Here is a 27,383-nt window from a genome sequence, read left to right on the forward strand (position 1 = left end):
TGATGGTTGAATTCCTCCTTGAGGTTGGTCTCCATCTAAACGCATCATACAAAGATATTTTTCAGTCCATGCCTGTATGCAAAATACCGTATTCTATTGTTATTTGCCTTGTGAATCTGGTTGAAGAAAATGCCTGCTAATTAAACTCAACAGTGAGTGAATCATGTTGTAATAGTTTATGCATTGTGCTCCGATCGTGGGTTACGCCCTGAATAATTTGCTTTAGACAAATCACCCCTTCTCCCCCAGATGTTTGTCAAGGTTTCGAGAGCCACTGCTTGTTAGGTGTGTATTGCTTCAGTTGCCCAAATGTTCACTGATGTGTTTGTTTATTGTAAATTCTACATTAGATCAAACGGTACCCTTCTCCTCAGTAGTCGAGTTAAAACTCTCTCCCAAGCAGTAGTTGCTACACTTTCAGAATGCTTTTTTTTTTTTTCTTCATGGATTTTTCCATTAAGTGTCAATCTTTTTGAAGGTATGTGATTTTAATCACATTTTAATTGCTACTTTTATGATCTCTAAAATAGTGACTGCCAACTTGGGTATAAGAGTGGGCAGTCAAATCGATGCTTTCTGTATAAAATCTGCCAGGGTATGAACAAAACAAACCTGGTACAACAGCCATTTCTGCAGTTTCAATGCAGAAACAAACATTGAATATATTGTATAATAGAATGTAAAAAAAGTTTAGAATATATAGTTGTTTATTTTATATGTCTAATGGATTGCATATGTATGTTACATGATTTTAAAATTAAAGTAATTTTGTAACAGATAATGAAGTGTCTTACTAGAGGAGGTGAGGCTTTCTTTTGCGTTCAGTTGGTGTTGCACAGTCACTTGTATGGCTTGTTCTTTTTTCTGTATTTACCATCAAAATAAGCTTTAAATATTGTTAATATTGTTTTAAAAGAAATTAATAAATAAGTTTACATTCTAAAATATCTTGGATATTAATTATATAATGTTATATTGAATTATTTATAAATCAACCTGGATATTGTGAAATATTTGAAAATAAATATTTTTAAACATATGCATTGCTATTCTGAGAGAATTGTTTATTTAGAGAATTATGAATTTATTCATGTACAGACTGGTTTCTCCGCTGTGTGACCTTGGAGCAACAATGGAGAAAACCAGACATCACATCAGAAAGAAATACGAGTATCAATCTCTGCTTAAGCTTAACATGTGACAAGAAAAACTCAAGCAGGAGCTGGATACAAGAGAAAAAAGGTTTATCAGCACTGAAAATTTACAAGAATGATTTACATCAATTCACAGAGGAAATAAATACAAATGAATAAAAGTGACATGTTGGGGCTGTTCAAGCCAACTGGACCACAGCTTTCTTAAGCTAGTCAAGTGTGGCGAGTCTCATTTCTGTACATGCTACAAACACAAACACACACAACCTGACAAAGCTTATTCTGTCCGATTCCCTAACATTTAATTTTTGAATGGGAGGAGGTAACATGAGATTTCTATCAGTTATAATGCATTAGGCATTGACTTGTGAGGCAATACAGCTCGATCATTTGAGTCATTCCAAATACTAAAACTTGTCTCATCCAGGCTTTGCAAAGCTGAGCAGATGCTCTTTCTCCACGATAAACTGTTTCATTAGAGTATTTTTTAATTATTCAAACCTTGGTGGATGGCTAACTAGACAGCCATCTGTGATATTATGAGAAAACAAATATCCACTCTTATATGGTTTGACGCCATTTGGTGGTAGCCATCCAAAATATCATTCTTTCCTCAAAATGCTGAGTAATTAGTAGTAATGTGTGGAGTCTACAATGTGAGGAGTTACTTTTTCATGTCAGGCAGGTCTGCAGCCAAAGCTTCCTGGTTTGGAGGAGTTGAAGTTCCCGTCCTTTGTAGACTAAACCAAGTCACAGTCAGTACTACAGGTAACTTACTGGACCTAGTACCATTGTCTAAAGCAAACACAGCAAAACTAGTTTTTAATAGAACAAAATATAATTTACCGCTCTTCAAAAGATGAAAGTAAAATTAATCATGTAAATGTAATTTTACACGTGCAACATACAATTAGAGAAATAACAAATGTCAATTCAATTTTGGTCAAACAAAAGTAGATTTTTTCTTTATACAGGTTTCATTAGCGAGTTGCTGTGACTATCCAAAATGTAAAAAAAAGTACATGATTAACATTTATGCTGCGGCTAATTACCTGAGGATATTTTCTCGCAACACCTGCACTCTTGTAACATCTAGACAGACAGATCTGTCACTCTGTACACCTTGTTGATCAGGACCTCCACCTCATCTCCACCCAGATGACAGAGGTCCAGGACACACACAACAAGTGTATCTTCCAACTCCTTGGCAGTCACTAAGATTTCCTCTGCAAGGAAAAAAAACAGTGTTAAGAGTTAGAGTTAATTAGGAATAAACCGTTTATCTGGCTGATTCTGCAACAAACTTAACTTGGCAGCCACACTTTGATGCTAAATTACAAGTGTACGAGCCTCTGCCAAGGCCGAAGTGTGTAGTGGCTGCTTCCTGACTGTGTGTGGCCGCCGCCCCCCCCTCCCTCATCACAGTGCGGCGGCTACCTGGCTCGGGAAGCGCGGCCTCACTCTGGTTCACTGGGTCACTGAGAGGGCAGAGGAAACCTGAAGAGAGGCAGGACAGCAGCGTGTTGCCATGGGGCTCCTGAGGGAGACCTGCAGCTCTGGGATCCCCGGACCACACCACAGGAAAGAATGCTGCATCGATCGCTAGCTGCTTGTTTATGCCTGTCAAGAAGATGGGAATGACGGGTGGTGACAATTAGTGACATTAATAATAATCATTGTCATCATTATGTTTTGTCCATTATTATGTGCAAAGGAAATCAATATCACGATAATCATAAGGATGTCTTGCGATATCAATATATATCACGACATGGCTCACGTACGCAAAGTCACGTTAAATAATCAATTAATGTTCATCCCACTGAGCCAAATGGTAATGTGATGTGTGATGCCAAACAAAACTGCATTTTTCAAATATTCCTATCATACCTCATTTTGTCAGAGTTTTTAAATAAAATGTGCTTGTTATCACCAATGTCGACAGCAGAATTACGTGTCACAAATATCCCAAAATCACCATATCATCACAATACAATTCCACTGATGATAAATGATAATATTGAATTTTTTAATTTTTTACTTGAAGGATGACGTTGGTGGAGTTTTCTTTCAGTTCTAGATTATGGAGACACAATTTACAGAAGTCCGGCTCCCTCCACTCTGAAACCCCTTGATGCCCACCCCTTGATGTCACTCGGCATTCAGATTTGTAACTGGTGATCACTGCAGCACTCATCATTGTGTCTTTTATGGAGAGGTTGGCTAGCCATCTCTCTCTGTTAGAAGGGATCATCACTGGTATTGTTCACTTACACAAATTACCCCTTATTTAGTGCTGTTACTGACTGGAGAGTTGGAGCTTCCTGGCTGCTGCTCCAGGTGCCACATGTTCACTCTGATCTGTGCTGACACTGTGCTACACCTGGATCTCTCTTGCATTTTGAAACTTGATGCACTGGTTAACTTGGACCATTTAAAAAATCTGATTGTAAATGTTAACAATGATTGAATGAATTGCTTTTGATTCATGTTTTTTGGGGATATTTCTTATTCTTATTTTGTTTTATTTAGTAAGCATGTAGTATGTAACTTGGCTCCACTGAAAATGAGGCCCCACCTCAATGTGAAATAAAGGTTAAATAACAGACATATGGTAACTTGGACAGGTCTATATTTACTCAGGACTGACTGATCAAGGGACTTCTTTTTTCCAGGAGAGGCAAAACTCTTGCTATCTTAAAATAGTCAAGACCGCAACCAATGGAGAGAGCTATTCACAACAGATAGAAAGCTAAGGCCGACAACCTCCATAACCTCTGAAGAATTTAGAGAGGATATTATCTAGGGAATTTGGAGGATGGTCTCATGCAATACAGTTTCCATAGAGTCCTGTGAAATCATGAATGGCTTCACTCAAATATTAGCTTATACCAAGGCAAAAATTACATAAGACCAACAAAAACTACTGGTTTTGTCTTTCAATGAGAGCATTATTGTCTATCAGAGGTAAGTGTTATTATAAAACAGTATTTCACCCAATATTGTTGTCTGGTAGTATCCTGGGCAAACCGCAGGCGGGACGGGGTCAGTGGATTGCTCTGGTGTCCACTGGGAAGGGTGAAGGTTACTCCACTGCAGTAGAGGGCTCTTTTCGTCAAAGGTGAACCTCCGAGAAACACTGTCTGGGAACAGACCGCCTCGACGTAAATGTTCAGACACTTCTTGTTGTTGCTTCGACCAACCGCTGCTTTCCCAAGATAATCTATCAGAGTCTGGTGGAAACAAACACATCAGTGACTCTTGGAGTTAAACAAAAGCAAAGCGATGACGTGGTTATTAACTCAATAAAGGCTGACAGCATATATCAGAGTAAACCTGCAGTGCAACAAATGTACCTTGATTTAAACCTGGCTGTTGTGGACCACCTTCCTCATCCTGCACCTCCTCTGATCCAGAATCACTCTCTTCTTCCTCCTCTTGTCCCTCCACTGCAGCATCATGCCCAGCCGCCCTGTGGGTGAGCAGGCATGGAGCTCAAAATGGTCTGAGTGGTTTAGTGATTACCATTACCATTACTGAATCTGCATTACCTTTTTGTTTGCATTCTAGCACGAGTCATGTAGGACCGCGGGACGCCTCTGAAAAACATGTTTAAGGCATTAAAATTTAAGAAACATACAAAACATAGAATTGTCCGAATTTGCTCCTACTATCCGCAGTAGTACGAGTAGTGTTTTATGCATTTCTTTGATGGAACTTACAACTTACCTCAATTGAAATTTTCTTTTCCTTTTGCTTGTTGAGATCTTCTCAGCAGAGGGTGACGTTTCCCTGGTAGTCGAACTCTCTGCCAGCTCAGCTGTCCTTTGATCGCTGTGTGTGTCTGGCACAGCTCCTACAGCCATGTCAGGAGAAACATCTGGCTCCTATAGCACAAAAGTTGTAATATTTTATAATTTATAAGGGTCACCGTTATTGGAAAGGTGTTTTGAAATAATCTCTATGACCTGCTCCTTGTTTGTTCCTTGCAACGCTGCATCCTTTGGGCATTTCAGGTGTCGCACAGCCATGATCTGTCCTTGAATAGCGAGTCGTTTATGCTCCCTGTATTGCAGGGATTCCAACTCCCTCTTCAAGTCAGCTGCCGCAACCAGAGGAACTTGAGCTGAGAGATGATGAAGATGAAGCATATATTCAATCAAACACTAAAGAAGGTGAAGCAATCTAAAAGTAAAGTAAAAGTATCTTTCAAGTAAAGGATACTTGAAAATGTACTTGTACAGACACTGGACTTTCCTGCCAACCACAAGAGAACAAAGCCCCCCTCACTATGGTTGAGTACTGAAGCAGAGTCCATAATAATTATGTTCAACCATCACTACATGCCATGAATGTGTTCTCCCACACATGGGAAAAATTAATGATCTCGCACAAAAACTCTAATAAGTGCATTTTGAAATCATTTTGTAGCACAATAAAATGTCAAAAAAAAAAAAAAAGCCAAGGCATGTGAATACTTTCTGAAGCTCCAAAGAGGCTGAAGAAAATTGTTCTCCTGGGTTTGTTATCTCACCTGAGTTATCTGCCATCGACTGGGTGAAGACCCGCGGGGCATGAGGGAAGCAATAATGGCCACCGACAGCTGTCTTCTGGAGGACGACGTTGTCCTTGAGAGTCTTGGTCCATGTGATGAAGTTCTTCACCCTGGGGTCACACACGTATGGCTGACCTTTGTGGTAGCCTGTTGTAGAGATACAGTACCAACTGCTGAGACAATATTACACAGACAAGGTTACCCCATATGTGCAGCTGACTGTTTATCATGTACTTAGCATTACATCCTTTCTTACCTGTAATGAACATCTCAGTCTCACAGCTGCTGGTGAGGTAGGGCAGAGAGCCTTCCACCTGACACACTCTCATCTGAGTGCAAACCAGGTAGGTCACTGTGGAAGAGATAATGGTACTTTGCTAGTAATATTTCCATAGGTGTAAAAGCTTAAATTAAATGTGGCAGCTTAACGATCACATAGGAGTCGATAGTGCGCAAAAAAGTTGACTTACTTGGGCATATATGATTGAAAATTTCTGGTTGAGAGGAGGAAAAAATCTCCAAGATGAAAGGATGGTTGGATGTTCCATCGACTGCATGGATCCAACGATGTGACCAGTATTTTTCTGGACCTAAAACAAAGAGAATCATGGTCTACCAGTAAATAAAGCAGAATAATGCAGAAAATCAGCAGCATGCTTTTCTAAAATTACTAAATAATGAATAATAAATAATTTCCAATATATAAATTGAGATATGAACAGCATTTCTTACCCTTGTTCCCTTTACTCCTAACTCTCTCAACGCGACCTACAAATGTTACCAAACCAATCACATCACATGCTGAATTGTTGGCTAAATTCTCCAACTCTGACCTGCAAGAAAATTTGCATAAAGCAGGGACACTTTTTCAAAAGTATTTTTTACCAAACTGAAATCATAACAACACAATTTTTGGAACAGCATGCAAACATACACCAAGTGATAAATCACAGTTCCTTTGAACTTACATAAACCAAAACACAAAAGAACACAGTATGCACACCTTGACTACTATATAAATGAAAGAAGGAAAGGTGTAAAGAACAAGAGGGTAACACAGGCTTCCTCATTACCTGGTGGTGAACTGGTAGGCAACCTCAGGCAGGCCCCACTGAGGAAGAACATTCTTCGGTGAGACCACAGTGACGACTGACGCTGGGTTCCGAGGATTCAGGCAGATCTCTGGGAGAAACACAAATGAAGACGATGATAAAGCGATGTGTATCGGTGGGGTGGTGGTGGCTTTCCACCAGTCCTTTCAGATTCCCCTGATGGAATGAGGACAGAACAACAATATTTTTCCAAAAATTTCCATACAAAACTTTTAAAAACCTGGAAATTGTCACTTTCATTTTCCATATTTTCCCAGACTTAATGTGAAACCCTGGAGAATGAAGAATGCTTGAACAGGTGAAATCTTCAAATAATACTGATATACATTAAAATACTGGGAAACACACATTCAAAATATGAAACTTGCAAAGATTCCCATACAACCTGTTCAGATTTATCTGTAATATACATTTTAATTTTTAATTACATGTACCAACTACAGAATTGCAACAATCCAACAAGCAGAGGCCACATACCTACAGATTTAAAGATCTTCATTCTGTGGTGGTCCATTTGAGGGTGAGACCTGTTTGCATAGCTTGGCTTTAGGGTATAGTTTTGGAGGTACAACACTGTTCCTACATCCAGTCTCTGGTAAAACTCTGGACAAAGTTCATTCCAAAGCACGAGGGACATTGCGCCACTCTGGTCAGCAACTTCAAAATACGCCTGTAATAAGAAAGAGCATGAAGTGAAAACCAAGTAGGCTACTCTGTCACAGCATAATAATGAAGCATTAGTAACTGTGATAAAATAAGTAGGAATGATGGGAGAGGCTGCCCAGATCCTGCTGTCATCTCTCTACCCAAACTGAGAGATTCAAATTTCAAACTCTCGGTGGTGTAAAACTCACCTGGTAGGGGTAATCGATCTTGAGTCCAAACTTTCCATAGTACCGTAATCTGGATTTGTGTATTATCCTCACCAGGAGAGGGAGAGGTTTCCATGTGTTTCTACATGATGACTCCAGGTCACACAGGAGGGTGATCTTGGACACTGGCGAAGGGAAGCATTGCATACAACACACCATCAGGATTTTCTCTGCAGTTTGATGGCACAAGTGTTTTTTGTATTTTTAACCAGTTACGGTCATGCAAAATATATTGTATCTATTCTTAATAGATAAGAATAACGCTTTGGAATGTGTTCCAATTAGGACTTAATGATATGGACAAAAAAAAAATCCCATTTTGATTATTTTGATAAATATTGCAACTGTGATGTTAACTGTGGTATGATGAACAACTGTTTTCGTGCAATAAGGTCATAAGGACAGAACAGATTTATACCTGCCAACACTGACTAACCATCCCTATAAATGAGCCAACCCAACATACACATACACATACACTTCCTACAGGCCTACTCCCCATAGTAATATACTGGTGTGGCTGGACTTATGTTTGAATCACATCACAAGAGATTGTTAATTTCAATGCTGCTCATCTTTTAAACCCCAACTGTGTTCCAACTGTGGCTCTCTGCTTTACAGATAATGCAGTTACAATAGTTCTTAGAAAATGAAGTGAAAAAAGCCCACCTCAAAATGACCAGTCATGCAAATGAGAGCAGAATGAGACAGAGAAAGTGTGTTATCGTGTTATATCTCACCGTCCAGCACCGCATCAGGTGTGGGGGCATGTGACGTCCATATGTTGCCTTCAGGATCGTCGTTATTCCACAGAGACAGGTAATGTCTGCGGCTCACCTGAAGGGGCACGTCGCATTGCAGTGCCATACTCTCCATGCCAGACTTGATGAGCACAGGAAGATCATTCATATCATTTACACTGGGCAGAATACCAGAACTGTGTGAACCACATTTGACCTTTTCAATGCAAATATAACCATGTCCCAGTCTCCTTTCGTTGTAAACAAAAGAGCACTCGGTGATGCTGATGTCAGTTCCAGTCCTGAGGATATTCCTGTGAACCAGATGATTTAAACTACTGTCAAGAAAGCATTTTGCCTGCCAAACCCCATCAGTAAGTGTCACGTCGTAGCTGTAACTGTCGAGCTGCTGCTGCTGCTGCTGAGGTCCATCCGTTTGCTCCGACAAGTATCTCTGAAGAGCAACGACAGCAACAGGAACTACTTCCTCTGTTTTTAGTTTGAGAGACTGTGTAGAGACTAATCGCTCCAACGTCGTGCGCAGGAAAGACACTTGAGAAATTTGAGTCACTGACGCTGAACAAGACGCTGTATTCTCCATTATATGGAGCTCAGGCTGACTGTAGCTGACTGTAGCTTGGTGAACTAACGTTAGCCGTTTTGTCGTCGCCGCTGTTGTCACAGTTATCCCATCCTAGCTTGTTTGCTAACTAACTTTAACGCTAGCTATCCCGCTAACGGCAGCCCCTCCAGCCAGCCAACATGATAATGTTGGCAACTGTTCAGTTAACCATCTGATTAAATACAAGAATAAAGTTTCCCCGAGGAATTTTATGGTATGAGGCTCAAAAGCTTTTCGGTAGTCCAAGACGCTTTAGCGAACAGGCAGTCCAACAGAACAACACTGGTGCTGTTTGATTACGTCACTCTCTTTCCTGAACAAAAAAAAATAATGCAAATAAAAAATCTCCTCTACGTGACCTGATGTATTGGGGTTTTCGACAAGCCGAATACTTTAATTTGACCTAAAAACTAGCCGGCTAATGGACATCGGAAGTTATGATTTTTTAAATTCCCCGCTTGAGAAGAGAGTCGGTTTGAACTGACGTCATCGACGCGACAAGTAAATTGTAGTTCGTTAAAATTAAATAAATAAAAGAAAAAATACGGTAGACTATATGTATGTGGGTAACTACTCACAGATAATTCAATTGGAAATGAAAAGAACCTTTAGAGTCCATGTGATGCAATCTTAAAAAGTTTCTTTAAAAAATCCCCACCAAGAACACCCTCGTTAGAGAGTGAAAACATCTAGCTTCCGTAACGGTTTCTATTTATTTATAGTTTATCTTCCGGATTTGATTTTCCTCTAAAATAGCACGTGAATGCAACGTTGTTTAGCAGCCGACTGGTAAAGCCCGGATCTCGGATTTTCCCACTAGCACGTGAATGTAGCATAACAGTTATGACCAAGTTAAGACCAAACGATTACAAAAAACGATAATCGTCTAATGGCGTAAATTCCTCATCCGGATCACCACCAAAACCTAATCAACCCACCCATCATTGGGCCAAGGACTATCTGTCCACTAAATTTCATCCGGATACGTTCGTAACTTTTGAGATATCTTGCTACCAAACAGACAGGGGTAATGACGTCCTTTCTAAATCTGTTGGCGGAGTGAGGAAATCAATTCTGAGTTTGCAGTTTGAATGCAGCCGACAGGGGGCGACGTGTTGACTTTCTCTGTCCACTCCTACAGAGCCGAGAGACCACGAAGTGCTCACAGAGGACATCTGGTGTCCCAATAAACTTATTACATGTATTTGAAGTTGACTGGGGTCCCTCCTTTTCTCACCAGTAGCATTATAATCAAGGCAGCAGCGTTATAGCAGCACAAATTGCTATACAGCACTGTTTTTTTTTCTAACGATAGAGGTCCTTAACAGTTTGGTTGGTATTTTGTTTTATGTTTCAGTTTTTGTTTATACAGTTTTACCTCTTATATAGGAACTAGGGGCCTAATATCTGACACTAATTTTGTAAACTGGCAACTGGTGCAAGTAAAAATAATCACTATGCAGAGCAATGATTTAAAAAATAATTGGCTCCTGATAAAATATATTGTTCCAGTTGGTTTGGTATACTAGGTTTTGTTGTCTTTGTTTGCAGTGTAATAAGCCCTATGTGTAATCTTTTGCTATGAAAGGTCGTGTTTGGAAAGAGTTTTAACATTGAAGCAAGAATGAAGATTAAATAAAAACATGACTAACTTTCTCCAAGAGGTGGGACACTCCAGCACAGTGCTAAAATTGATTTAATTAATCAGTGAGCTGAATATTTATTCTGAGGGACTGACACCAAAACCTGATGTTTATCATTGATTGCTATTTGTTTTTTAACGTCAAAGTGTTTTAGGGTGGATTTTTATCCAGCAGTATACTGTCTACTCCTTCAGAGTGACCATGGAAGATTACATAGGCTACATAGGAGATGGGCTACTTGTTAATCTATAGGCCTATTAATTATTAAGGAAACAACTGGAGTAAATTCAACACCCCTTGCATTTATGTTGCATATGATACGATAATACATACATACACACCATAACACATAGTGTAAATATCAATGTGACTATACTAGTATATGTTAGTGGTTATATAAGACATCAACATCAACATATTCATGGACACCAACATTACCATATGGTTCCATAAAATGGAACCTATAATTTCACCACTATGAGTATAATTTAGAGCAGTGGGTCCCAAAATCTCCCGAGCAAAATTGTGAATAGTTCATTTCACTATTAGGCCTATTTCATTTTTTAGGAGAGCGAGATAATGCTATTTTTAATCATAGGTTTCACTCTCCCAACTGTCAAAAGCTTCCTTACAGTACAGTCACTTATGTGGTTTCATACTAAATCATAACAAATGAGGAAAATCTTATCAGGTGGGTTGATTGGGACAAAGTCTTATCCAGTGGTGTGATGTGGATCTATTCAGACGTGCTTGACCTTAAATAGTTTGTGAACCCCCGGCTTATAGAGGATGAAAATCCCTCCGGGCCGCCTTATCGTAAGAAACTACAATCCCAGAATGCCTTGCAACTTTGACTTTGGCAACATTTCTTGTCGACGTGGGAAGGGAGGGACTCGGGCACAAACAAATGTCCATGGGTGTAATGTTGGGCTACATCACACATAACCGTGACATGCCAGGCCGATTTGAGAGATAACTCCATGACATTTGAAACATGTGGCTCAAACCCGAGGAGATATTGCTCAAAAACGCGTTTAAATTATGGGTCACCGAGAAGGATAATGAGTATTTCGTGCTGCAAAGGAGACGAGGGTACGGAGAAGGTGGGGGCGGCTTGACAGGTAACGTTTTGTTTTCACTACCTCGCAGGTTTTTTTGGCTACGAGAAGCGGCGTCTAAACCGTTTCTAAAACAAAATAACGGTCGTGCTAATGGGATAACTCGCCACGCATTCAGTTATCTAATGTGGTCTCTGGCTGCCATGGAGGGTGGGTACTGGTGTACTGTCTGCACAGCTTGTCTACAGAAATGTATATCCGTATTGCAACAGGTACTAGTTAGTTAAGTAACAACTGATTGGTGACATTATGATACTGCTCAGCTGGTTGCTTTGCTAGGTTTACACGCCAATCAACAAAAGTGGAGGTCGCTTCCGTTGTGCTTGTCTACATATCGGCTCGTTTGGTTTGTTTGTTTTAGTAGGCTACCATTAACACAGCATCGATATGGTTGTCCACGAGGAAAATAGCTGTACTGTATCCTGTTACAGTAAAGCCCATCATCCTCTCTCACTTCATTTCAGTCCCAGCTGTTGCTGCTGCTGCCCTGAGGTTACAGGCTGTTGAGGTTGAGACGCATATTTGAGGCCCAAAATATGGCCCCGAAACTTTCAGCCAGTATTGTGTTTTCTGGCAGTTATGTAGATTTTGTCTGGCCCTGGGATTTAGACTCTGGTGGTATTAGCTTACAACTGGCCCGGGGCCCAAAAGCATGTTTGTTTTTCTGAGGTGGCGAAGGTTTAGCTATGTTCTTACTTTTACCAGTCCCAATTAAATGTGCACAATCTGCAAGCCTCCCTCCGGTCCACAGTTCTAATTTAACCCCTAGTGATTTTCTGATTGAGACAGCAAGCTGTGCAAACCTAATTGCATGAAAATCTCTATACCAGCTTGCATCTTCGAAAGCCGTTGTCACCTGACAGTATATAAGTAGTTGTGCTGGTAATAACCCGATCCATCTGAGGCTGTGATCTGTGTTAACCATATTCTACAGTGTCACAGCCATAAGGTAATTAATGATAATTAATGGGTTATTAGATGAAGAGGAAAGAACTGATGTCTTGTCTGACTGGTCTAATGATGACAGTGATAATGATGATAATGATAGTGGAAGTTAAACACTGCCTGACACTACATTGAATGTCGCACTTGAAGCCCCCTTCTAGCACAAGAGCCCTTTGTGTCTGAAGCATCTACAATGTATTAAAGTCTATCCTATGGTTCAACACCGATATCAGCTTAATGAATTACGCAACCTGTGATATACTGTAGGTTTTGTATCCTTTGATACTTTGCAGTTGACTGGGAAAACATCTGGAGAGCGGTGCCACATTCAGCTAGCCAGGCTAGTATTATGCTGATGCAGTGTTCGGGAGTGTGGTTTAGCTGCGACCTTGTCAATTATTCATGGAGGGCATGTCAGAGATAAGTTGGAGAGATAACGGATTTTGCTAATTTTAGGCGCAGGGCCCCGACATGGACCTGGGGAACATCATTTATTTCCCCCACTCTATCTAATGTTCTGTGAATACGGGTATAACTCATAACAGGGTATTCATCTAAAATGTGTTGAATATCATTTGTAAAGTTGCTGGTCGTCTTCCTGATCTGGAAATGTTTCGCATGGTTGTAGTTTATGTGTAAGATTATTGGCTCAGCGTTTCAGCAATGTGTGTTACAGGTCTTCTGGTGGGAACGCTGGATACTGTGTTGGACTCCACATCCAAAGTTGCTCCCTTTCGCATCCTACACCACACACCAGACTCACAAGTGTATTGGTCAATAGCATGCGGTATGTCACTGTTTTTATTATTTTGATTTTTATAGTTTGATAGATACTACTGTTCCACATTATTAGTTGTCAATCAGCAATACTCTCATTCTGCCTGCCATAAGTTGAGTGTTTGGCAGATTTATCACTCTTGTTGTTGGGTCAGGTGCGACCAAAGAGGAGATCGTTCAGCACTGGGAATGGCTGCAGCAGAACATCATGAGAACGCTCTCTGTGTTCGACTCCAGCGAGGACATCACCAGCTTCGTACAGGGCAAGATTAGAGTAAGAAATTACCAAAATAATTTTACACAGGGACTCATCCAGAACAAACCACACAGCTAATATGTTAACATGTTAATCTCTCAATGGTGGGTGGTCTACCAAGCTTTAATAGTGATTCAGATGTATACGTTTGATGATTCTGGTGGGGATTTACTCTTTTTCTGTCAATTACTGAGATGCATTGATCCATCGACACCTCCAACCTGCAGCACCCCTCTTTATGTCTTGTATGTCAGGGTCTTATTGCAGAGGAAGGGAAGGTATCGCTGGTGCTGGAGGACGATCCTGAGAAGTTTCGAGAAGCACTTTTGAGGTTTGAGAAGTGGTTTGAACTCCCACAGAAGGAAAAGCTGGTCACGTATTACTCATGCAGCTACTGGAAAGGCAGAGTGCCGTGCCAGGGCTGGCTCTACCTCAGCACAAACTTCCTCTGCTTCTATTCTTACCTGCTGGGAGCTGAGGGTAAGCCGTTTCACTGCCAGTTCTGTGCACTGCCATTTGCTGACATTAGCTGGTATTTGTCTTGATTATGTTGATTATTGGTTAAAAAACAAAACAAAACCGTGCAGTGGCTCCAAAGATCCATCCCAGTGGACTCTTGGACTTCTGATAAGCCAAAATTGATTAAAAAACCCAGAGGTAATGGCAGCTTCTATAATTGTGGAGAAGCCATTATGGCAGACCTCATAGTCCCGAGGCCCATTTATACAGCAAGGTAGATAATGGATAACACTGAGTTTTTTGTTGATGTGACCCACAGTATGTGGGACATGGCATTTTAGATTTGTCACACTGATGCCACTAACATTTTCATTTGGTGGCACAAGCAGATGATGTTGCCTATTGAAATGCATTTTTCACGTATCGAAATCAATGAGCAATTGTACTGTGCTGATTGGATAAAAGTAGAAAACATGTTGCTACAGATTTTTCTTGTTTTTATGTTGCAGTGCTTTGTAATTTTATTAATGTAACCACTAGAGATGAAGGATTTAGCAGCATTCATGTTGGCACATTGGAAAGCTAAACATGCAGCGTTAAAACCTGTGAAACAAGCCATTTATCCATTTATTGTCAAGATAAATTTCCTTGCAGCTGTGCACCATAGTCGACCTTTAAATGTTGGTTATTGTGATTCTGCAGTGAAACTGGTCATCTCCTGGGATGAGATCTGGAGGCTGGAGAAAACCTCTAATGTTATTCTGGCTGAGAGTATCCATGTCTTGGCCAATGGGGAGGATCACTACTTCTCCATGTTGCTGCACCTTAATGAAACATTTGTTATCATGGAGCAGTTGGCTGACTACTCCGTCAAGCGGCTGTTTGACAAAGAGTCCTTCCAAAGAGAGCCAGCCCTCTCTGACCCTCTGCAAATTACCAAGAGGTACTGTCTGTCTGCTACACTGCACACCTTCACACCCTGTTAGTATTGGTCTCCAGCTCAGACAACCAGAGTGCAGATAAAGTCAGACCGGGGTCAAATAGCATTTGTAAACAATTCTTCTTGTTTGTTTTAACCTGCCTGCATTACCAGATGGGTCGAGTTTGCCAGAGAAGACAATGCAACGAGTGCCAGACACAGGAAATTATTTGAAAATCAATGTAGTCATTCAGTTTGGCCATTTTGAAGGCAATTTGCAAGCCTATTATATTTATTCAAACCTTTTGAGTATATGCCAGTGTATGGCTGAATTGGAATACTTACATCCTGCTTGGTAACCATGTATTAATGTAGAACAGTATTGTGTCAGGGTATCAGGTTACTTTTCCATAAATAACAATCAGTATTCTTCCAGGCCAGACTATAATAATATAAAACACTGTTGGTCACTGAAGAATAGCTGGCTGTGACCCAGTGATACAAAAGATTGAAATGCAATATGTGTTGACAGTCAGTAATATAGTCAATTGAGTAGAAGCTATTGTGAGATTGTGTGCATTGAGTCTACAATATAGTGGTTTTCACAGTTGTTTAAAAACTATACTTTGACGTTCTGCTCATCCAGTTACTTTGCTCTTCCCCCCAGGGGCCTAGAAACTCACGCAAGGAGTGAGCAGTTCCGGGCGTTTTTCAGGCTTCCCAAAGAAGAGAACCTGTTAGAGGTGCACGAGAGCTTCCTGTGGGTGCCCTTCAGCCACTTTAACACCCTTGGCAAGATCTGCATCTCTGAGAACTACCTGTGTTTCGCCAGTCAGGATGGAAGCCAGTGCCATGTCATCATTCCAATGCGAGAGGTAAACTGAAGTGCAACGCAACGCTACGATGAATCGCTGCTGTCATGTGAAAACCTTAACTTTAATTTTGGTGACTTTAATGTTTTAACTTCAGTTGAAGGATTACATGCTCCTCTTTGGGTTGAGACAAACTTTCAGAACCCATTTGATAAACTCAAAAATGCATGATGGTCAAGCTAAAAATTAGGCTGTTTTTTTTCTAGTTCCTCATAAGTGGACATTTTTGAGATGCAATGGTTTCACCCGACACTAACAGGAACACTTCCAATAATGCTGAGTCTCAGAAAGCGCCCTGCTCACTGATGAGTAACAGGAAACTTTTCAGCAACGAATTTTCTGGTCTGCAACAGATGCAGTGTCAAAAATAGTTTGCTGGGCTTGCCATGTATCTAACTGCCAGCATCACTGTGAAAAACCTTTGAGAACAATGAAAATATCTCTTAGAAAGGAATGGGATTGCAAACCATCATTTTGTAGCTACAGTCCATCACAAACACATCAGACACATCACTGCTTCAAGCACAACACATTTGACTGACAAGCTAGCACAAGGAAACTTTTACATGAAATACATGCTACAGGGAATAAAATATGAAAGTTCATATTTTGCACACGGACAGCAGTGCACACTGAGCTGTTTTGACATAGATGCTAATTTAACCAGACAGTATTTGCTTGAAGAAATAAATCCCCTTCTCCTGTAGTAGCCTTCTCAAATAAATCTTGGGTGCTTCATGTTGTTGAAACAAATGCAGGCCTGGGTTATTAACAGAAGTATTACAGTATCTCTTATTAGCTGTAGAGAAGTCTTGCTTTGCCATGATTAACGTTACGTTCTTCCAGGTCGTTAATGTTGAGAAGCCAGATTCCAGCAACAGGGCTTTAACGGTGTGTGTGCGTGGCAAGAGGGCGCTACGTTTCTCCGAGGTTCGGGACTACGAGCGGCTTGCCAACACAATCCGCAGCAGGTGTGGGATTACTGCCAGCCCCCAGCACTCCGTTTCAACAGAGGTAACATGCTTTATTTTGTCCCTGCATGGTGCCTGCTTAACGCCCTTTTACTCTCAATAATCCCAGTTTTTGGTTTATTCTGTATTTTGCAATGGTTTATTAATGCATATCAATAATAACTAATCCGTGTCTTTTTCCCGGAGGCCATACGAGGAGAATGCCAGTCACTCATCAACCACTTTGAGGACAATCCAGAGGATGTAACTCTGATGGTGGGGCAGAAAGACAGTAGCAAGGCCGTAAGCACCGAGGCTCTCATGACTGTTTTCCACCCCCAGGATGTTGAAAACCTTGACCCCAAAATGGTAAAAACACTAGGAGTTACTTTCTATTGAAACATGCATCTTTTACTTATTTGCACTTCATTGGAAACAACCCCATTCACTTACAGAATCTCATTGGATTAACACCTTAATGTAATTATCATGGAGCTTTCAGTTGCGAAGATGCATGATGTGAAAGAAGACACTATTCTGTTTTGGGCGATTGCCTTACATAAAATCCAAGATTTGTTGTGATGCACCAGTATATCTATGTAAAGAATCTTATGCTCTCTGGATATATATCCCTTTGGTGTTGGGAAGTGAGGGTGTCATTATTCATGTCATGTGTATGCATAATATACTGTATGTATATGTACGTACATAGCAGTAATGCCCATGTCATATTTCTGAAAATACCAATACAACAACTAAAAAAGAAAACATGCATCTCTTGAGAAATGCAACCAATAATAGTGGTATGGTACATAAACGAAGTGAAGCCTGCAAAGCCTGCGAAGCTAGTTCAGGCAGACAACTGGAGTCTGCAGTCACATGATACACACACTACTCATGCAACTCTTATCAAGCGCCCCCCCTCTCAATAAGTTGGTCTATTTAAGTTTCCTGCACCTGCTTGCTTTCTTTCACATTGCTATGCTGCTGCTACGCTGCTCAGACTGCCGTTCACTGCGGCTCAGTTGTTGCTGCTCATCATATATCATTTCATCATCCCCACCTCCAGCCCAGCATCCACCTGTAGGCTCTGATTCTAGGTTTCCCCCTGGGGAGAAGTTCCCTATCGTCATTCGCCTAGCTAGGTGTACACTGCAGGGAGTGACAGGATCAGAGCCTAGACGCCAAACTAAACTCTGTATCTACATTTGCATTCATTCTCAATAATCTGTTTATGTGAGTTGGCTGACTGAACTTAGCCTAAACAACAAACAACAAATAATATAATAACATAACACTGTGGTGTGTGTCGTCTGTGTGTTTGACAGCTTAAAGAAAAGATGAAGGAGCAGTCCTGGAATATCCACTTCTCAGAGTACGGACGTGGCACAAGCATGTTCTTTACCAAGAAGACACGCGACTTGATTGTCCGCGGTGTTCCCGAGGCCTTGAGAGGAGAGCTGTGGATGCTTTTCTCAGGTATTTATTCATCAAATATGTCTCATGTTGTTATGTAATTTGGCGTCACTGATATGTTGGTTTCAGAGATTTGTTAGCGAAGCACTGCATGATTGAAAGTTTTATGTACTGAAGCGCTCACTCAACATAAATTATTAAGTAGAACATGGCCGGTGTGGGATCAGTGCCGTGTCAGTTTTTGGACTGACTGTGGAGTGTGTGTGGTTTTGCCTGTTGTAGGAGCAGTAAACGACATGGCCACTCACCCAGGCTACTACACTGACCTGGTGGAGCAGTCTCTGGGCACAAGCACTCTGGCTACAGATGAGATAGAGAGAGACCTACACCGCTCTCTGCCGGAGCACCCTGCCTTTCAGAGTGACACGGGAATCTCCGCTCTGCGCAGAGTTCTTACTGCCTACGCCTACAGGAACCCCAAAATCGGCTACTGCCAGGTATCGTAATCCCTCACACTGTCCCCCTGTCTGCAGTTAACCACGCACATACAACTGAACTACTCCATCTTTAAAAGCCCGTCTTTTTCTCCTGTTCAGGCCATGAACATTCTCACATCAGTTCTGCTACTCTACGCTAAAGAAGAGGAGGCTTTCTGGCTGCTGGTGGCCGTCTGCGAGAGGATGCTGCCGGATTACTTCAACCGCCGAATCATAGGTGAGAGAGGAGGCTAAGGAGGGTGCCAGGTGTGAAATGATTATTGCCTATTTTATCACATTGTCTCCTGGTTGCAGCAGCCTTCTAACACTAGATAGATAGTAACTTTGGGACATGAAATTTGAACAAAATGTTTTCAGGAATTAAGAGTTGCGCTCTGAAACGGTGCCTGTGTTTGTTCAGGTGCTCTGGTGGACCAAGCGGTGTTTGAGGAGCTGATCCGAGAGCAGCTCCCCCAGCTGGTGGAGCACATGACAGACCTGAGTTTCTTCTCCTCCGTGTCTTTGTCCTGGTTTCTCACGCTCTTCATCAGCGTCCTGCCCATCGAGAGCGCGGTGAACGTGGTGGACTGTTTCTTCTACGACGGCATAAAAGCCATTTTGCAGCTTGGCCTGGCTGTGCTCGATTACAACATGGAGGCTCTGATCAGCTGTCATGATGATGCAGAGGCTGTGACCATCCTCAACAAGTCGGTGTCAGATAGGATATGCACCAACTGACCTCACTATTTCAAAAATCAGTTATAGATTATGAATCAAAAGCAAAGCAATATTGAACAGCATCAGATTATTTCACTGTACATTAATGTCTGTCTTGTCTTGTCATGTCTGTGATGCTGTTATTTCTTTGGCAGGTTTTTTGATAGTGTGACAAACAAAGACAGCCCACTGCCTCCCACAGTGCAGCAAGCTTCAGTGGGCAATAATGATAAAGCATCCCACTTCAAAGTGGACATCAGTGAACTTATCCGAGAGGCCTACGAGGTACTCCTACAGATTCTTCAGTTGGACTCATGCACTAATGTCAGTTTTATTTGGCAAAGTCTGTGATTAAACAAATTATATTTCTCTTCAGAAATATGGAAGTATCCGTTCAGAGGAAGTCGAGAGTTCACGGAAAAGAAACAAACTATATGTAATCCAGACGTTGGAGGATACAACCAAGCAAAATGTTGTGAGTGCCCATGCAGTTTGACATAATTAGTGTGTCATTCCATGATTTATGTTGTATTGAGGATTTAAACTCTGTTTACAGATTCGGGTGGTGTCGCAAGAAGTCAAATTCAGTGCCTCACAGCTTGATGAGCTTTATTTTTTATTCAAAGTGAGTGAACAGCTGAGCAATTATTTTTAAGATATATACACTAAAAAACAATATACCTTCAGTGTTCTCCTACGCACATGACACAGATAATGAAAAATGGAATCTTTCAAATTTAAAAAACAGTGTCAGACATTTAGCCTACATTTTGCTTCAATGTTTTTATTTTTATTTTTTCAGAGGCAGCATTTCCTCAGCTGCTACTGGACAATGAAGAGCCCAGTCCTGCTCCATCACGACCCAAGTCTGGCCTATTTGGAGCAGTACCAGCTGGGTTTCCAGCAGTTCGGAGTGCTCTTCTCCCTCCTGGACCCCTGGGCCCTCTGCGATGGGAAGAGCACCCTCTCCCTCTGGGTCTTCCGCCTGATAGATGAGAACCAGGATGGCCTTGTCAACTTTAAAGAGTTCTGCCACGCCCTTGGTAAGCTCAGTCAGTCTCTGGACCGCTCTGTCTGGGTCAACTACAACCTCTGTGTCTCTCCCGCTTAACTCTGTTTGTTGCTTCTCCTATAGATACTTTGTACTGTGGGTCTTTCACAAATAAGCTGAAATTCCTCTTCAAGCTGCATCTGCCACCAGGTAAGACAGAGAATGCTGTTTTACAAGCTTAAATTAAAATGGTCAAAATGAATTTTTGCTAATATTTATTAACATTTCTCTCTGGACATCAAAAAAAGCAATTCTAACATTTTCGATGTCTCACCGCCATGGCACATAGTATGTGGAACATTGTGTTATCATGGTGACGTCTGTCTTTCTGTCTGTCTGTCTGTCTGTCTGTCTGTCTGTCTGTCTGTCTGTCTGTCTGTCTGTCTGTCTGTCTGCCTGCCTGCCTGTCTGCCTGCCTGTCTGTTTTGGAGCTCTTTGCTGCATGAATTTTCATATTAATGAGGAAACAAATAATTTTCTTGAAACTACTATAACTCTTTAAGGCTTTAAGATACAGAGTTCATATTAATGCCATATGTATATGTATATAAGAAGACAAGTATGTAGACATGGAAATATTTGCTAAATGTATTAATTACCTTAATGAATGACCTTGTTATCATAGCCGGTTCTGTCTAATATATCATGGTGATTATGGTTTGGTTTTTTGGCTCATCAGAAAACATGCCTTTACAGTTTTTATCTTCAGCTTCAACCTCTGACCATATCCCTCACATGTTTAACGTGATGATAGGCTAGTACAGGTTCAAGGTTCAAGAGTGGCAAATGTTTAAAAACAGGATTCTTAACAGTATTGAAATGCTTACACACAAGCAACAACACTGGTATCACATCACAACAATAATTCAATAGCAACAGACAGCGCAGCTTTAAGTAAAACACACAGTCAGACAGAACAACATACAGCAACAGACTCTGTGTCTACAGTGAAAGTGTATGAGTAGTTATTTCCATAATTCAGTCCATAACTCAATGTTGAGTGAGCAGATTGCCTGGGGAAAGAAATCCTTTAATGTGTAGTTCTTGTCCGCATGTTGTGGTGCTGCCCTTCCTCAAGGCGGGGGTAAGAATAGTCAGTGTGCTGGGTGAAAGGACTTTGCCATGGCAACAGAGAGTTTAAGGGCCAGTAAGGGCATTTTGCCATGGACTAGCTTCCCCACAAAGAGGATCTCTGGTGGGGGAAGGACTGCTCAAGTCACCATCGACGGCTAAGCAACAGAAGAGTACTGAAAGAGTCACAGTTTGTGATGTGCTAGGCCAATGAAAAACGAGTAGTGAGGGTGGTTTTCTGTTTTATGGAGTGTGCACGTTGCTTCAGCACCAAGGACAGGTCCCATTGTGGTGCCACAGTGCAAACAAGGTGTTAGACACCTCATAGATCAAAGATAGGAAACCACGGAGGGCCGGGAGTCTAGAGGTTTTCATTCCAACCAAACACTACAGCTACTGATTTCACTGATTAGCACAACTTCAACCAGAGAGGAGGAGAAACTAATCAGTGAAATAATTTACTGTGGTGTTTGGTCGGAATAGAAACCTGCAGACTCTCAGCCCTCGATTGCACACAGTTGTCCATCCCTGCCGTAGATATTGTGAATGGTACAGATGTCATCTCAAATAACACTGATGGGCCAGATCATCATACAGTCCTGCAGTTAAAGCTACATAAAAGCTATTGGGCATATATACTTAACAAAGCGTAACGATGCTGTTTCCTTGCTATGCGGAGGGGAATGGTCTCATCCATGCGTACAAACAGACGTTCACGCATGCATACACACACACACTCATCGGTAGCGGTCAGAGTAGAGAAGGGTAGGGCATCTCAGCTATTAATGGAGTGAGAAATTATCAAAACGATATAAGCAGAAGGTATTTAATGAGGGGTAAAACATGGGGGAAATACTCAATTTTGATTGGCTGGAGGGATGGACGTTGAATTTGTTTAGTCTGTTATATGTATGTGTGTGTGTGTGTGTGTGTATGTTTGTATGTGTCCCAACAGTCTTTTCCTATTTCCTGTTCTGTTCTATTTTTCTTAGTGCGCTCACAGAGAGTATCTTCTAGCTTTCACAGGTAGTCCTTTGCACTCAAAGGAACAAAGAATCCAGCACTTTATTCCAATGACTGAAGACTCTTCCCACTTCACTAAACTAACTGGTCAGCTTCTTTGCTGTTTCTTTCCCTTTTCAAACTCCCTTTCCACTTTTCCCTTTCCCCCTAGATTCTATCATAATTCTGTCTCACTGCTTACTTGAACCCTTGAATGTATTGTGATTGTTCTCTATCATTAATCAAAGAGTTTCTGTATGCAGTTTGCTCACATGCTGCTTATATATTTCAGCATTTGATCTTCCAGAAGATGGTGTGATAAGGAAAAGTCCTGAAAGAGGTAATATTTCACTGAATTTATCACTTCCCTTGAGCACAAATGCTACTTTTAGCAAACGTTCCTTAGCCATAACAAAATTACTATGAGTGTTTTAGTTTATATGTTATAATTTGTTTGTCAATTTGACAGGTAGAGGAAAAGTGGACCTGCAGGCCTACCTGAAACAATGGCAAGATGAGATACTTAAGAAAGAGGAAACCATCAAGGACTTACCCAGAATTAACCAGGTAATTAAACCAATGTTGTGGTCAGTAGGTTATTCATGTTATTGGATTTGGCAGCAGCGACTAAAAAGAAAAAACTGGAGGACCAGGGTGCAGTCATTAGTGTTGGCAACCATCCTGCCTACCAGTCCCAGGGTTGCTGTTCTGTAGCTGACCCTGACCTTTGACCTCCCTTGTTGAGGAGGGGAAGAAGAAGGAGAGAAGAAGATGAAATATCACCTTTTTATGAAAATGTAACCTATGAAATATGTCACTTTATCTGATTTAAATTGCATAAATGTCTATTCTCTTTATCTCAGTCTCAGTTCATCCAGTTCTCCAAGACCCTGTACAACATTTTTCACGGCGACCCAGACGAGGAGTCTCTGTACCGCGCCGTGGCCCATGTGACCAGCCTCCTTCTGAGGATGGAGGAGGTGGGACGCAGGCTGCAGGAGCCGAGCAGCCCCCGGGAGTCCGCAAAGCCCACCACCCACACTACTGCGGAGGGGCTTCCGGCCGAGGAGGCGTCTACCACCCCGGAGAGCTCCGACACCTCCAGCACCCACAGCGCTCAGGATGCAGGGCCCAGCCCGTCTGAGGTGCAGTGGTCTTTTTCTTTCGAGCAGGTCCTGGCGTCTCTGCTCAACGAGCCGGCCATAGTCAGCTTCTTGGAAAGGCATGTAGACCTTCAGACTAGACTGGACCAGGCCAAGATCGCCCAGCTGAAGGTAAAGGCAAACAAGTGATTGGATACACTGCGGGTCCGGCTTCTGATCCACACCCTGAAATCATCATGATTTTCCTTTATCCACTTGGAGAAGGCAGTGGATTTTGAGGATGCAGTCGGATATAAAGATATTAAGCAGTAATATATTGTTGAAATGAATGAATAAAGCTGGGATCCTTAAAAGAATACTGCTTTTCCAGCCAGATGATAATGATTAGTTGATGGCTAGCAGCAATGGCTGACACAGCATGACGAAACAAACGTCTAGGAGGCGCTATATCTTTAAGTCACTGTAAACATCATTGTAACCGTCCACTGATTAACACCTTTAGTGCATTCTCACGTTAAGCCTCTTTGTAGACATGCTGTAAGCTGTGGTTCCTCTTATCTTAGATCATTTTTACACCAATAAATCTGATTATGCATTTTGGACCCAAGTGATGAAATACATCCTCTCATGTAGCCTCAAATTCTACAGAATTTCAATATTTTTAATATGTTTGCTATGCCATGGAGCAGTTAGGCTTAGTGACATTCAGTACCGTCCCCCATAGTCAGAAATATGACAGATGAGTTTGTCCTACCCCTCCCTCGCTGAGATACAAATCCATTAAGAGATAAATGAGAAGATAAAAAGGTGACTGTGAGCCTGCAGGGAGATTCCCTGGAGATATCGGTGTATTTTCTGTTTCAGATTGGTTGTCACTGCTGTAAAGCGAAACACGTTCAGCTGTAAATGCTAAATCACTCGATGAATATCACAGTGTCTCCTGTTCTTTGACAAGTGAGCAGCTCCAGGTTGTACATCTTGATGACTTGACAGATTAGTCAGGAGTCTGTCGCTTCTTGTTTTGACGGAGAGGTGTTTATGCTAAAAAAAAAAAAACGGAATAGCATGTATGAATTATTAATTTGAGTGTTATTCTCCTGTAAACCTCAACTAATTTTCAGAAACACCAGCTTTTCAGTTGGGACAGGCACAGAATATACAGTATGGGGAGTAAGGACATACTGTAGTGTTGTCTCTGGAAGCCATAAATTGATGTCAGTCATTATATGAGTGTGGATATTGGATAAATTATATTGAGAGCATAAAAGATGCAATTATGGTATTATACTTGTGCAATAACATACAAGGGGGAATGCTATACTGGTCAGCCACAGCACACTCGGTCTCTTTCCTAAGGTAGCACACCAATAACCACAGTATAGCGTGACCTCAAGTATGTCTTATGCTGGAAACGTGGCCAGTGTAAAGTAAAATTGTTGTAAAATTCCACAAAGCTGCTGCAGGGACAGTTTTGGAAATCGCCTGAATTCCTCTTCTGAGTGAATCATTTGATAACTCCGATAGCTGCAGCAGCTCTGTATCAATGGAGTTCACACACACAGGGCTGAAATAGAGTAGAAAATGTGCTGTGTGCTCTTCACGTTGAAGGCTTAAAGGGAAGGTGTCATTAGTTCATGTACTGTTTGCTTAAACCACAAATTGCATAACGCTATTAATTTTTAGAACGAGTACAGCATATTGTACATAAGGGTCAGTTAAATCCAGTGGTTTATTTGATTATTATATTTATGAAGACTTGCATAGAACATTTATAATAAGGTATGAGTTAGTGGGTTGCTGTGGATACACCTAGACATACCTTTCTGAGTGCATTTTGCTTTATCAAATCTCAGGGTGCAATTTGTGTAAAATAAATGAAAGGGAGAAAAGGGTTATTTTTGGAACGGGGGCATCTATGTGACTGAGTTTAACATAACCTACTTTTTGTCTGTAATATTAAAATATAGAGGTCTGTAGCGTAGTTACAGGATTTGCCACATTATGCTAGCCTTCAACAAACAGCCTACTACTATATCACTCTCTGCGAAAAGCCACATAAGATGTATTTTAGATCTTTTTCATAAGTGCATTTTGTCTTGCTTCCTTTTTCTTGTATTTGCTTATATCTCAGCAAACTTGTTGCACAAGTGTTGAAAAGTGTGTTTGAGATTAATTAAGAAGCTGTACATAAGCCTGCAGCTCGACTGCCAGCCACAGCAGATCTGGGAGGCGTTGGAGTCCAAACCGCTTCAGCTGCAGCTTGTCTTTTCCAGGGGCCAAATTCACTAACATTACCAAGATTTGTGCGAAAAATGTGTTAAAGAAGCTTCTTAAGTGCAATTCTTCTTTCCTTTCCTATATTCTTATGATCTTGCCATTTTCTAAGGAACTTAATATGTTTACTACCCGTTGGAACTGAAAATACAAGTCTATCTAACGTCACTGTTTACATGACCGATGTAAAAAAAGAAAATGTAATTTAAAGAAATAAAAAATCTTTTACATCATCACAATACATGTAAAACTACTTTACCTGTCATATATTGTCACTTCTAGGATCCAAAGCTCAGTCAGTCTGTTTGAGAATGACAGAATAATTTCAATTTAATAACTGAAAACATAATCCAAACATAATCCAAGTCAGTAGTGGGCGTTTTCAACAGGGGGTGCCACATTGCAGTTTTGGCTTGGGGCCTCAAGGGCCCAATAGCTGATCATGTCATAACCCACAAGACAGAAATTTATTTTGAATATTTAAAATAATCATTTCTGACAATGGTCTGGCTATTTCATTATGACCTGCAGTTTTTTGTCTGCATGAACAGTAACTAATTAACATCTCCTAAACTCCTAAAAAATTACAACCACTTATCAAAGATTAGTTTCTATTCAACTTTTTGTTAATAAATCTTTATATGGAGGGATTTTTTTATATTAATTTATTACAAGCCTTACCTTTTTTTAATTATTTGAGAATATCGTAAAGATTAAAGAAAACAAAAAAAGCGCGTTCACAAAATGAAATCAAGGAAGAAATATAGGACAATGGTTAAGAAAATACCTTTTGATGCTCAATTTAAGCTTTTTTCTTGGCGCAAAAGTTCCAGAGAAATGGCACTTAAGAAGATTTTTTTTCCCAAAGATGGTTTTGTGATTCCTGCCTCTCAGAGGGGAAATAAATTGTCCCCAAAGGAGATTGAAGTTTTATTATCAAAGGCAGGAAAATCAAAAGTAGAAGGTTGGAAGTCTTCATTCCCCTGGCGCGCTGTCAATTTGCCATTGAGCATGAAAGTGCATAGGCATGGATAATGTTCTAACTGCTACATAGTATATGGTTCATAAAGTCCTTAATATGTGCAAATGTAGTTTTCAGGTTTTGTCGTCAGTGGCTTTTGATTGAAAACCTGTTTTGAAAATTGAAGTGAAGCATAAATATTTCTGTTTTACCTGCTTGGTGATGATTTTTTTTAATTTTCCATACAAATGTACTAGAATAAAGAGTGATGATTCTATGAACAGTGAGTTTGTGATTCTTCTCTGTTCAGATCAGAAA

At 40.9% G+C, this 27,383-nt stretch overlaps 2 protein-coding genes across 2 annotated transcripts; one reads left to right on the forward strand and one right to left on the reverse strand.

Moving 5' to 3' along the window:
* Nucleotides 1-1,246: 1,246 nt before the first annotated feature.
* radx (RPA1 related single stranded DNA binding protein) lies at nucleotides 1,247-9,693 on the reverse strand. The gene is made up of 15 exons (XM_071539619.1): nucleotides 8,434-9,693; nucleotides 7,676-7,818; nucleotides 7,299-7,491; nucleotides 6,783-6,891; nucleotides 6,442-6,542; nucleotides 6,180-6,299; nucleotides 5,966-6,061; nucleotides 5,689-5,856; nucleotides 5,123-5,280; nucleotides 4,884-5,041; nucleotides 4,706-4,753; nucleotides 4,511-4,626; nucleotides 4,151-4,387; nucleotides 2,592-2,774; nucleotides 1,247-2,380 (listed from the first exon to the last, which is right to left on the reverse strand). The coding sequence occupies exons 1-15, from the start codon at nucleotides 9,032-9,034 to the stop codon at nucleotides 2,247-2,249; spliced, it is 2,565 nt and encodes an 854-aa protein (XP_071395720.1). The 5' UTR covers nucleotides 9,035-9,693; the 3' UTR covers nucleotides 1,247-2,246.
* Nucleotides 9,694-11,604: 1,911 nt separating this feature from the next.
* On the forward strand, nucleotides 11,605-27,328 carry tbc1d8b (TBC1 domain family member 8B). The gene is made up of 20 exons (XM_071539596.1): nucleotides 11,605-11,819; nucleotides 13,438-13,548; nucleotides 13,694-13,812; nucleotides 14,049-14,274; nucleotides 14,956-15,196; nucleotides 15,840-16,047; nucleotides 16,891-17,058; nucleotides 17,223-17,363; nucleotides 18,323-18,473; nucleotides 18,693-18,907; nucleotides 19,007-19,124; nucleotides 19,308-19,593; nucleotides 19,759-19,888; nucleotides 19,980-20,078; nucleotides 20,160-20,228; nucleotides 20,406-20,646; nucleotides 20,739-20,804; nucleotides 23,020-23,067; nucleotides 23,197-23,294; nucleotides 23,591-27,328. Exons 1-20 carry the CDS (start codon nucleotides 11,693-11,695, stop codon nucleotides 24,017-24,019), a joined length of 3,291 nt encoding a protein of 1,096 aa, XP_071395697.1. The 5' UTR covers nucleotides 11,605-11,692; the 3' UTR covers nucleotides 24,020-27,328.
* Nucleotides 27,329-27,383: the final 55 nt, after the last annotated feature.

This window comes from Centroberyx affinis, unplaced genomic scaffold (assembly GCF_046629955.1).
Source record: "Centroberyx affinis isolate AG114_WGS23_722 - 3 ecotype Tasmania unplaced genomic scaffold, CSIRO-AGI_Caff_v1 ptg003475l_1, whole genome shotgun sequence".
Classification (NCBI taxonomy): domain Eukaryota; kingdom Metazoa; phylum Chordata; class Actinopteri; order Beryciformes; family Berycidae; genus Centroberyx; species Centroberyx affinis.